Source organism: Coregonus lavaretus, assembly GCF_964263955.1.
Source record: "Coregonus lavaretus genome assembly, chromosome: 16".
Classification (NCBI taxonomy): Eukaryota; Metazoa; Chordata; class Actinopteri; order Salmoniformes; family Salmonidae; genus Coregonus; species Coregonus lavaretus.
In genome coordinates this window covers 9,596,424-9,610,074 of record NC_140003.1, presented here as the reverse complement: position 1 = coordinate 9,610,074, position 13,651 = coordinate 9,596,424, and the positions used below count along the sequence as shown (strand labels likewise).

The 13,651-nt window shown below is 40.5% G+C and overlaps 1 protein-coding gene across 1 annotated transcript; it reads left to right on the top strand.

Moving 5' to 3' along the window:
* Positions 1-8,715: 8,715 nt before the first annotated feature.
* On the top strand, positions 8,716-10,977 carry LOC311143556 (transcription factor 21-like; the record flags this gene model as incomplete). Its single annotated transcript, XM_084179409.1, has 2 exons — positions 8,716-9,295; positions 10,940-10,977. 2 exons carry the CDS (start codon positions 8,716-8,718, stop codon positions 10,975-10,977), a joined length of 618 nt encoding a protein of 205 aa, XP_084035535.1.
* Between the last annotated feature and the right edge of the window lie 2,674 nt (positions 10,978-13,651).

The window sequence follows — 13,651 nt, the reverse complement described above, 5'->3', positions numbered from 1 at the left end:
ATTGTTGTATGTACACTGAGTGTACAAAACATTAGGAACACCTGCTCTTTCCATGACAGACTGACCAGGTGAATCCAGTGAAATCTACGATCCCTTATTGATGTCACCTGTTAAATCCACTTCAATCAGTGTAGATGAATGGGAGAAGACATGTTAAATAAGGATTTTTTTGCCTTGAGACAATTGAGACATACACCCCCCTTTGCTATTATAACAGCCTCTCCACTCTTCTGGCAAGGCTTTCCACTAGATGTTGGAACATTGCTGCAGGGACTTGCTTCCATTCAGCCACATGAGCATTAGTGAGGTCAGGCACTGATGTTGGGCGATTAGGCCTGGCTCGCAGTCAGCGTTCCAATTCATCCCAAAGGTGTTCGATGGGGTTGAGGTCAGGGCTCAACCCCATCGATCTTGACAAAGCACGGGGGCATTGTCATACTGAAACAAGAAAGGACCTTCCCCAAACTGTTGCCTAAAAAGTTACATAATTACAGTGGTCTGGAAATATTATACGGTTGTCTATAATAATTCACAATTCATAATTCATTTACATGTTATTAAATATTAGCGGAAAAATACATTTCTCAGAATGCATTAGATCAAACACTAGAGACTGGAAGGGAGCAGCCTAACATATCATGGCAAAAATACAAACAAAATACTGTTTGACATCTTTAATCAAGCTAATATGTGACGGCCCATCCCAATTGAAAAATTCAGATTCAGGGCTCTAAAATTTATAAACTTTTGTTACCCCACTTAGGAGACATGTGGGAGAAAAATGCCCTTGAAAGATTTTGTTGAGTGCTAGAGTGCTCTTCTTTGTTTGCGTCCATTCAGCATCGCTAGGACCCTCTTAACCCATACCTATCCATCTCTGTAGTCCTTTCCTGCAGTCAATGACCAAAAGCACCCTCTTTGGCCTCATGGGTGGAATGTTATTCATATTTTTCATAATTAATAAAGATTTACCATGAAAATCTGGTGTTTCTATGTCAAACAGTTTCACATTTTAGCAGATGCTCTTATCCAGAGCAACTTACAGTTAGTGCATACATTATTTTTTCATACTGGGCCCCCATGGGAATCGAACCCACAACCCTGGCGTTGCAAACACCATGCTCTACCAACTGAGCTACATCCCTGCCGGCCATTCCCTCCCCTACCCTGGGCCAATTGTGCGCCGCCCCATGGGTCTCCCGGTCATGGCCTGCTATGACAGAGCCTGGATTCAAACCAGGATCTCTAGTGGCCTTAGACCACTGCGCCACTCAGGAGACAGGAGACACTCAGGAGTTTTGTTATATTTCAGTCTTCTGAGATATATATAAAGTGTAATATTGGGATGTAAACTCAAAATGTAAAACATTTAAACTCTATATCTGACATGGTACAGGTGTCTTCTTTTTTTATGCCCGTAACCATGTGTGTGAGGTGTATACTTTTGTTTCAAAATAGATTTGCTTAAGACTACCGAGAATCACTCTGTGTGACCCTGATTCAGCCCACTGCAGTAACATTAAGGATTCATATGTAAACACATGGCCAACCGTCAGCATGGTCAACCCCTGCATTATCTCAGCCAATCATGGCTAGCCAGGAAGGATCCTGTCTTTCTCCCTATAGCACAACACTTTCTCCTAAACTAGGCTCAGAATGTAACATTTGTATTCATATTTAAGGATCCCATACAAGTTTGTAATTATGGTACATGAAAGTTCACGTGTTTAAGAAAGGATTTCTGCAACAACAAACATTTTTTAGAATAATTCAAAAATGCTTTTGGGCCGATTGACGTCAGATTTCGTATGCCGGGTCATGACCGTCCCTTTTCTGCTAAGCAAAGGTACAGATCAGTACCATCAAGAGTAGGGTACACAAAATACATTTATACCCTGAGAAACAGAAATGTACCTTCACTGTAAATTAAGAGTGAGTGTGGTGATTGTACCTTTATATTCAAAATATTGGGTACAGAAATGTACCATTATACTAGATTATTCGCACATGTACCCTAAAAGGTACCAAACAGTACCATGTGAGATCATTATGTGTACCTCTGAAGTTACATTATGCATATTTTTAATTTTTTGTACCCCAGGGAACAATACCATACCCTTATTTCTAAGAATGCAGGGTAAAACTAGACTTTCAAAAGATGCCTTATGAAAAACGTATGGTATTGTGTTAAATAATGTAATTTTTATGATAACATATTCGCTTAGGATCTCACTTGGTGAAGTCCATATTATGATTTTTTTAAACACTTTTGTGGTTACTACATGATTCCAAGAAAAACCCTTGAATGAGTAGGTGTTCTAAATCTTTTGACCGGTAGTGTACATGTACAGCATGTGTATGTGCGCACACGTGTGTGTTGTCCCCACTTTACTTGGTAAATTGACAATTCAATAAACGATAGGAAATTACATAATTACACACACCCCAATGATCTTGTCATTTATTAAAATGTACATTACTCGAAGGAACATGAAAGAACAGGTGTGGTTGGAATCGATTTTGATAGGCTATGTTGTTAATTCGCCGTTTTCATTAAGTTCCTTGTTTTCTTCAAAATAACTCCCAAGTCGAAACAACTTCAATACCAGCGACTAATTGCGGCCAGATGTGTTCATGCACCGGTTCCAATACGTTTTCTACTTTCCAGCCTGCCTAAAAGGCGCAGCGTCTGGGGAATTCGGATATGCCTGACCCGCCCGACTTGGCAAATGCAGTGAAATCCTTATGAAATGGCGACGTTCATAGCCACGGGAAGTCGTATGGTGGTGGGGGTTCTGTGATTTTTGTTGCTGACAGGGGGAGGCATAATTTTTTGTATTTTGCCTGCGCTGAAGACATCTATATAGGTCCGCTAATACAGGACGAGTAAAGGCCCATTGCACTACTTTTGTGAAAAAATGTCAATTAAATGTATTTGAGTGTTTACCAGCATTTGTAACTTGAGTCTGATCATTATCTGTACAAATCAGTTAATCTGATAATACTTGTGGAATATCAAAATACTTGCTTGATATATGTTTTCTAGTTTCCTATATTACTTTGCAAATGGAACTTATTTCTATGTGAAAACTGAACTGGTCTTTTCATTCCTTTTCCATTTTAGTAGACACTCTTAAGATGAGAAAAAATAAGAAACCTGCACACTGCTCTTGCTAGTATCACTGCTCTTTATTAAGCTCTACGTAGACACTCTTATCCCGAACAACTTATAGTAGTGAGTGCATACATTTTCATACTTTTTCGTACTGGGAATCTAACCCACAACCCTAGAATTACAAGTGCCATGTTCTACCAACTGAGCCACATCATCACATCACAAACCTCTTGATGTCTCAATGTACTGAATTACTGTATTGTGCATTGTTTTTCTTCATGATGATGGAAAGTCTACAGGCACCTAGATGACAAGCCTATGTACAATACAGTAATGTACATTTACATTAAGTGGTTTGTAAGGATGGTAAATGAATACTGCACAAAAAGTGATTGTTTCCATGTTATTTGATCAAGAAACATATTTAATTTGATGTGGATGTTTAGTGTCTTTGCCCACTTTTGATGTAAATGTTTGAGGACAGGGTTTTGTTCTTTCGGGATTCCATTAAATGACAATTGCAGAGAAAGGGACAGGGCAACAACGCTTACAATTCCAACTATTGAATCCTGTAAGATACTGTCCTTGATTATACAACTACCTTTTTTGCCAAAGCAGAGATGCTGAATAGTTTTTTGTTGCCAGCGCTACAGACATCTATATCGATCCGCTAGTAAAGGCCCAGTGCACTACTTCAGTGAATGTTTGTGATTTTTTTCAATATTATTGTTTTTTATTAATATTTATAGATTTTTTTCAGGGGGTGCTGCAGCACCCTCAGCACCCCTACTTCCCGTGGCTATGGCGACGTTCCTCCGTTTTAAGGTCCCTCTGTCTGGCCTGTTCAGGGTTGGGTAGGTTACTTTCTAAATGTAATCCGTTACAGTTACTAGATACCTGTCCAAAATTGTAATCAGTAACATAACATTTGGGTTACCCAAAATGTAGCAATGTAGGCCTAATCTGATTACTTTCAGTTACTTTTGGATTACTTTCCCCTTAGAAGCATTAGAAGAAGACTAAAAGGATCCATCAATCGCATTCGGTGTCATCATAGTGGTCTGTGATTTGTGGTCAGATTCGCTCACGTGGAACAAACTTAAACTTGTGTCTTTATTCAATGCTGAATTGAATGTCATTGAGAAAACAGAAATGTGTCATAATGTATTTTTTTTCCCGCAAACATCTTTTATGAATGTAGTGTCTTTTTTGTAATCAGATTACATGTAATCAGTTACTCCCCAACCATGGGCCTGTTGTCGTTAGTGTTGTTTAGACAAACTAGACAGACCTTAGAGGCATCATCCTTTGCCAACAGGTGACAGTGAATCTTTGCCATTTGCGTGCAACTAAATAGAAAAACTACTGAAAGCAGACCACGGCTTTATTTGAATACATATTGTTAGCTACACAGAGCAAGTCCTGTATTTGACAGCCGTGTCCTTCACTGCAATCCAAACCTGGCCCGTCAGCTGCGCGTGACCTACCGATGTCTGTCTGGCAGAAGGTTCTGACAAGCCCTCGCACGCTGGGCTGTGCTTCAGGTCAAGAGCAGCAGGAATTATTCATAGTTTTCCGTTTTCACCATAGCAACTTGATTCATTTGAATAAGCAAGCTTACAATCAAAATCCTATGCTGTTGTGTCAAGATAATACATTGCTTTCTAATCCTCGCTGTCTGGCGGTGGAAAGGAAGTCTACTGTGCCTGGGTAGGCTAATTAAAGACCATTTCTGACTGACAGAATTCAACAGAACTATACTTTTGGAAAATAATGAAGATTTCTCTTCCACTATTACAAATATATTCAAATATGATTTATAAAACGATCAACACCGTTTCGTAAGGATCTGAAACAATATTTTGATGGATAGGGTTAGAAAATTAAAAGATGGTAGGTCTATGGCTATGTTAGGTGGTCTACATTAGGGCTATAGCCTGTAGGTCCTATGTAGGCCTATGCTGGTGACTATAACCTAGTAACCTACGTCAGAGGCACAACAAGAGAGGAAAGGAATGTTGACTTGATGCCAAAACTTTAGTCATATATAATTACCCCACATTTCCTAATTTACGCAAGCGTTTCTGACTCCAAAACCTTTTTATGAGCTTTTAACTGTGTAAAAACAAGATGCTGAGCTCGATAGAGAAGCACTCATTAATCAAGTCGTTCTACTTTCAAACTCCACTTGTAGGAAAGAACAAACATCCCACTGGGCAAAAACTGGTTGAATCAACGTTGTTTCCACATAGTGGTCCTCTGTAGCTCAGCTGGTAGAGCACGGCGCTTGTAACGCCAAGGTAGTGGGTTTGATCCCCGGGACCACCCATACACAAAAAAATGTATGCATGCATGACTGTAAGTCGCTTTGGATAAAAGCGTCTGCTAAATGGCATATTATTATGTCAACCAAAATATTCAATGTGATGACGTTGAATCGACCTGGAAAACTGATTGGATTTGAAAAAAAGTAATCCATGTAAGTGAATTTCATATTTTTTATACCCACATTTGATCTTAAATCCAATGACAAGGTGACAGTTTTTCTTGATTTCATGTTAGGTGACATGTCAACCAAATGTAAATCAAAACTAGATGTTGAACTGACATCTCTGCCAAGTGGGATTGAAGTAATCAGTTCATTAATAACTTGTTCAATGTCATTATTTTAATTCGATCCTTGAAAAATAAATGTTACTTTTCTTTGTTTCCCGAAGTTGAAGTAAGCATAGAAAAAACTAAATATAAAAATAACGAAATCAGTTAAACATCTTTGTGTCATGGGATCAATCGATATTTTTATTGTATCATATCCATAGCCTTTCGGCATGCTAACTTGCCAAATATGTGCACATCAATATATCTATATAATTTCCCATTGTGCCTTACCTTTTCGAGTGAATTGTAGTGTGACTGTATGTTAGTGACAGAGACATGGTTGTTGAATTTGTTAATTTTCAGGCCTGTGGCCTTCACCAAGTGAGTTTCTATGCAAATATCATTATAATTCAACTCTTTATGGCAGTATGTTACACATCTCATTAGACCTTATTTTGAGGCCTAGCGTTTACCCTAATACAGTGGCCTGAAACTCATGGTTTACAGGCCACATCAGGCCTGCAAGTAGGGTTGCAAAATTCTGGTAACTTTCCCAAAATTACCAGATTTTCACAAAACCATGGTTAACGGATTTCCAGGAATCTTCCTAAAGGGATTTGTGGAAACCTGGGAAATTTACCAGAATTTTGCAACCCTACCTGCAAGTCACATTATGCTGGCAAGCAAAGTGATGTGTAATTCCTATTGGAATCCAGCCAGAGTTAGGCTATCAAACAGTTGACATTTTTATTCACCCACAACCTGCATTCATAATGACTATCAGGGTTAGGAACAAGAGACTACCTAAACCATTTAAACTGGAACAACCATTTCAGTCAAGGGTGCAAAAAAATCTAACTAAATGATCACTTTGCTCCTGAGTGGCGCAGTGGTCTAAGGCACTGCATCGCAGTGCTAACTGTGCCACTAGAGATCCTGGTTCGAATCCAGGCTCTGTCGCGACCGGGAGACTCATGGGCGGCGCACAATTGGCCCAGCGTTGTCCAGGGCAGGGGAGGGAATGGCTGGCAGGGATGTAGCTCAGTTGATAGAGCATGGCGTTTGCAACGCCAGGGTTGTGGGTTTGATTCCCACGGGGGGAATATTCACTAACTGTAAGTCGCTCTGGATAAGAGCGTCTGCTAAATGACTAAAATGATTGGATTAGTTTAGGAAAATGTGTTATTTATCTTTGTGTTGCATAAGATTAATCAATCAATCACTCAATGTACATGCAAAAACACAGATAAAAACAATTCCAAAAAAGGTTCATTTTTTATCATAACTTTAAAAATTGAGTTGATGTGACTTCTTGAGTCAGTACCACATATTAAGTAATAATGACTTTTCATTTACTTTTGGTTAAACTTTTTTTGAGTTAAAAATGCATTTGGGTTTACAGTTCATGACGTGCTTAAAGTGGTACTCCAGTCTCCTTTTCACCTCATTTAACAACTCATTTACTTAACAAAAGGCACATCTCAATAGGTGGTGCAGGTATGTCATGACATACAGTAGCACAAGTGGGTGGGTGGGCCTCTTTTGTTCTCTATCGCACGTCAATTGTTCCTCAAGCAAGGGGGAGGTCGAAGAGTTCACGGATTCCCATCAGACCAACTCCTTGAAAGCCCCACTCCTTGAAGTTTGCAATTGTGTCTGAAAAAAAAAAACACTCTTTTCCTCAACACTTCTTTTTTTCCACTTTAGTGTGTTTACTTTACTGTAGGCCTATTTATACTTGGGATATCGCTTTTCAACAGTAAAAGTTAAAAAATCGCTAGAGGATGTGTCTTGGTACTCTAACCACTAAAGAGATAGCAGGCTTGCTTTCTGTGTTTGCAATGACAAACACTCCCCTTTCAACGAGCATCGTTAAAGGCTGGTAACATCAAAACCTTATGTTAGGAAATGTAAACATGATTTAATAAATAGGCAGCAGACACATCTCATTAAATTTGCCATATTTAGAGGCTAGCTCATCCGTCATAGGCCTAATAAAAGTCATATCATCTGCAAATGAACTTGTTTTATGTGGTGAGCAGACCAAAATAATCCCGCACGAATGAATAAGAAGTGTTGTTTCAACTTGCTTTAATTGTTGTTTTCGAATTGCAATTTATTTAGACATGCAAAATGACAAACAAAATGCAATAGCCAAGTAGATGCAGGCAAATAATATAGAGCCTGACTTACATCAAACCATATTCAGTTCTGCTACAGTATAGACTATGGAAGATCCTTGCATTTAAAATTCGATCTGTATTTAAAATGTTAAATCTGTATTTAAAATTCGATCTGTACCAACACCTTCAACTAAAAAAAAGTGTCTTACATTGCTTGTTTTGTAGGCCTATCAACATTAATAAACATTAAATCAGGGGCTACGTGGCTTGATAATTAAGAGCACTATCATACGTTTCTGACAGTATTGTGTAGCGCGAGCTGAGTTCTAATTATAAAGCTATTCTATTCAGATGCCACCCGGTTGACCAAGTGCTACACGCGGGGCAAAACTGAGCAAGAGGCCTCTCAAGGAACTAATGGCAAATAATAATTTTCTTTGTAAATGTTAGGCTACTCTTTGCTCGTTGTATAGGGAACAACTTGAGGGAAGTTTATAATTAGAAGATCAACTGATTCCTTTGTATCTCTACCTCCGCTTTTTAAAAGGCAATTAGTGATCTATTAGGAGGGGGCGTGTGTCCTAATGAGGCCCTTTTCAGTCTTTAGAAAATGCGCGAGCCCCCTGCCGCGAGACATTGAAGTCTGGGAACTATTTAATCCTCGAGATGTGTCACTGTGCGTGTCACACAGTCCAGAGATTACAGGTGACAGGTAGTGCACACCCGACGGTTCCCACAAGCACTTTATTTCGAACTAGGCACGTTTGAACTAGGCACTGATGTCTGAACAACACAATTTACTTCGTGCAGCAGGCTACACGTTTTCTCCTGCCGGGTGAACACAGCTTGTTGAATCAAATTGAACACTAAGATTTTAAAATGGAAGATATATTATTTGACTTGGATCAAGATGGCACTACAGACTTTGCCTTCTGGGGCCAGATGGACCCTAACTTCCAGTTCCAGTCCCAGTTGGACACTCTCCTCTTTGACTGCACCACGGTCACGGGCCAGCTTTCGCCCTGGTCCTCGTTCGGTGGCCAGTCCATGTTCCCGGACGCGCAGATGACCTTCACTGACCTGGACTCGCAGTCTCCCGGCCTTGGAGCCAGTGCTGAAGTGGACAGCTCCTCGGTGGACGAGCCCCACGAGATCAGCAAGCGCAGGCCGCGGCGGTTTGTGCCCCATCACCCGTACAAGATCCAGCGACACGCCGCTAACATCCGGGAGAGGAAGAGGATGCTGAGTATCAATTCTGCGTTCGAAGAGCTCCGGTGCCACGTGCCAACCTTTCCCTATGAGAAGCGCCTGTCCAAGATTGATACCCTGAGATTGGCCATTGCTTACATCGCCCTCCTGAGAGAAATACTGATTTCCGGCTGCGACCCCAAGTCGTACGTGGACGAATGCATGAAGAATGGTTACAAGAATCAAACCAATGCCATTTGGAACACAAGCGGTGAGCAGATAATACAAATAGCCTAATTACTGATAAATATAACAATTTTAGAACCATTTTAGATTATGCAATGAGATTACAGTTATAAACAATTTGATTCTTTGCCTGTAAGATAACATTTTGAATCTCTTCCATTCAAAGATTAAAAGGCTAAATAGAAACTGGTGCAAAATATCCTACAGTAGGTCTATCTGGCCCCTTGACACTTGTGCCTGCCACATAGTCATAATTATATGCACTTATGTCTGGAAATTGCAAAAACAATAATTGAGAATGTGTAAGAGCTATGGTCATAATGTATGTAGTTCATAGATACATTATGATTTAGACAGATTAGACGTAACCAAATAGGCTATTACAGTAGATCTAGTTGTTTCAACTAATTATTAAATAACTGGTTCCACTGCCTTTTTTTAGTTTACTCAACTTTTCAGTCCAACTGTTACCTTAACAAGAAAACATAGTTGGCCCAAACTTACCTACAACATGAGAAAACATAGACAAAAATCTGTCAACTTAAAATGATGTGTTTGCTCAAATTGTCTCTTATGTTCATTCAACTAGAAAGTATTTTTGGCAATCTTACCTAAAAAAAAGGCTGTGGAACTAGTTACATACACAGTTATTTTAACATACAATGTACATATTTGGCACACTGTACATTATTATATTGTGCATGTTCATTTATACAGTAATTAATAATCAACATGTCCTCACCTGGGATTTGAACTCACAATCTCTTGGTTCACGGCATTCCAATCTTCCTGCTATTCCACCACATCTGTGTCAATGACTGATTTCACCTTTATTGCTAAACTTTGCACTTCAAAGTAAATCTCAGCTCTGTTAAAAGTACAAATATGTACGTTGAAAACATTGTATGTTAAAAACTCTGTGTGTATAACCAGTTGCACAGCCTTTTTAGTTATGATGCCCAAATAATAATTTCTACTTGAATGAACATATGAGACAAGTTGAGCAAACACATTTCTTTTTTGTTCAGGTAACATTTGGTCCGAAAACTAATAATAATTAGTTGAAACAACTAGAATGTTATGTTTTTTTCCAAGTGTGGTACTGACGATCCTCCAGCAATATGTCCACCCACTATCCATGGAAGGAATTACAGTAAATGTATATTTTGCCATTGGAATTCTAGTTTGGCAACCAATACTACATGCATATGTTTTGTGACTTCAAGTTGGGTGTGGGACATTACCAAACCCCATTCACGAAATTGCAAACAACACACAGGATAAACCAAAGGGAGGATGAAGTATCCTACCAAATGTTTAAAATTAAATTAGCACAAGGAGAAGGAGAGCATATGCTAATGGTGACAGCCAACTCCAAAGCTCATTGGCTCTGAATTGAGTTTGTGTCACTTAAACAGCTTGCTTTGTTTGTTTGTTGTGTGTTTTTTTCCCCAGCTGTCTTTTTCTTTGGTGTGGGTGCTCAAAAGCTCCCCTTTGCCAGAGCACAAGTATTCTCACTGCACTCAATGGTTGCCTATTTACTTTAGTTAACTCATTCTGTGGGGCTTCACTCCAACCAATCGGAGGGGGCCTGCGACTTGTTAAACGATCATTAAAATGTATCTAAAGCCCCATGTTTGCCTTGCTTTTGTCCCCCGTCTCACTCTAGATCTGACAGCCCGGCTCTCCTGGATAAAGTGGGATTAACTCAGGATGGGGCAACCCAAGTACAGAGGACGGGGGGCTGCTGGCGGGGGATTTACACCCCCCTTCTCTTTCTGTTTCAATGGCAACATCACATCAGGGGCTGAGTGACATCTGCAGACTTCTCACCAGGTCATGCACCTCTCTCTGCAGCCATCCACTCCCCTCACAGCCTTTAAAATATTTGAATGTGTTGTCGATTGGTAATGGGGAGCCAGTCTTTTTCTGGAGTTGCCTGTTGTTTTACAGTGAATGGGGGACCGGGGCCAGACTTAAGCCCATGGGGATGGCACTTGTCACAGGGGAGAGAAGCAGCCTGGCATGGGACTGAAACTAATTTTTTCTGAGTGTAATACTGAAGTGCTGTTGTTCATTAGATACTGTCACAAGGGTCTTGATGATGTAAATTAGATTGTGTGTGACACCCAAATTTCACGTAAGTTAATTTAGCTTAATTAATTAATTTATGTATCATTGTATTTATTTAATTTGTTTATTTATTTATTCATCAATTTGTTTATTTATTTATTTATTTATTATTTGATAACTTTGGTTCTTTTGCATTATTTACATAATAATTAATTATTTATTTAACTGTTTTCATTTTGATGTTGCTAGTTGTTTATACTGTATCTTTAATCAATTGTCAATAATACATTATTTATTATGTTGTCAAATGGACCGTTTTGATATTCATGTTACTTATTATGAAGATATGTTGTTTTTGTAGCATCTGTGAGTATATTGAGGTGAAACTGTAAGGACTGGTGACTGGATTTGTGCTCGATGGCAAATCAGGGAATTCCTAACACGCTGGCCGTGTGCGAATGCCCGTACTTGCGTCGTAAATAGTAGGCCGTTTCAGCAGTGGTGTAGATGTGCGTGGAGAAGTGGGTATACTCTAATTTTGTCCAACATTTCCCAAAAGGCCCACCCAGAGAAGGAAAGGCGCACTGTGTGAACATTTCTATGAGAAACAGTGACATACTATCTGAATGACATCAAATGATACATCCCATATCATGCAAGTAGGCTAATGCAGTATTAGGCCTACTATTGAAATAGATAAATGAGACCTTCAATTGTCAGAAATTCACAGGTTTCAGATTTTCCCATAATTTCTCAGGTTTTCGCAGTCAAATCACACTTTTAATAGAAAAACAACAAAATTGAATGTTCACAACAATGCTTAAACCACATTAGGAGACCGCTTTTGAGGTCTGGGAAAAATTGAATACATTTAGATTTTTGAGTGTAGTTACCCTTTAATTCAACTGTGCAGGCACCTAGCACTGTTGTTTGGTAAGCAGTGTTGCTGTAGCACACATGAGTAGGTGTTTGCAAAACAAATGGCCACTGGATTAATGCAAATAATCATAATATCATTCTGCCAGGTTGTGGTGAGTGATTTTGAAGGAGTCAGGCGCAGGAGGGTACATCACAGAATAAAAGGTTTATTCCGAAAACACAGCGGTACGCAGCAATGCGTCAAACACTCCAGTGCGGAAATCAGGCGCACTGGAGAACAACAAGGCACACGGGTGAAATATCACGGCGATACAAAATACAAAGAGCTCCACCGAGCTAATCTCACCTCCACAATAAACAATAACACACAAAGACAAGGGGGCAGAGTGAACACTTATACAGGTACTGATGAGGGGATATGAACCAGGTGTGTGTAATAAACAAGACAAAACAAATGGAATGATGAGATGAGGAGCGGCAGTGGCTAGAAGGCCGGTGACGACGAACGCCGAAGCCTGCTCGAACAAGGAGAGGAGGCAGCCTCGGAGGACGTTGTGACAGTACCCCCCCCCCACCCCCCTTGACGCGCAGCTCCAGCAGCTCGCCGACACCGGCCCCGGGGACGGTCTCTCCAGAGATGTTCAATCGGGTTCAAGTCCAGGCTCTGGGAGGGCAACTCAAGGACATTCAGAGACTTGTCCCGAAGCCACTCCTGTGTTGTCTTGGCTGTGTGCTTAGGGTTGTTGTCCTGTTAGAAAGTGAACCTTCACCCCAGTCTGAGGTCCTGAGTGCTCTGGAGCAGGTTTTTATCAAGGATCTCTCTGTACTTTACTCCGTTCATCTTTCCCTCGATCCTGACTAGTCTCCCAGTCCCTGCCACTGATAAACATCCCCAAAGCATGATGCTGCCACCACCATGCTTCACCGTAGGAATGGTGCCAGGTTTCCTCCAGACGTGACACTTGGCATTCAGGCCAAAGAGTTCAATCTTGGTTTCATCAGACCAGAGAATCCTGTTTCTCATGGTCTGAGAGTCCTTTAGGTGCCTTTTGGCAAACTCCACTGAGGAGTGGCTTCCGTCTGGCCACTCTACCATAAAGGAATGTTCTCCCATCTCCACAGAGGAACTCTGGAGTTCTGTCAGAGTGAACATCGGGTTCTTGGTCACCTCCCTGACCAAGGCCCTTCTCCCCCGATTGCTCAATTTGGCCGGGCGGCCAGCTCTAGGCAGAGTCTTGGTGGTTCCAAATTCTTCCATTTAAGAATGATGGAAGCCACTGTGTTCTTGGGCACCTTCAATGCTGCAGACATTTTTAAGTACCCTTCCCCAGATCTTTTCCTCGACACAATCCTGTCTCTGAGCTTTACGGACAATTTATTCGACCTCATGGCTTGGTTTTTGCTCTGACATGCACTGTCAACTGTGGGA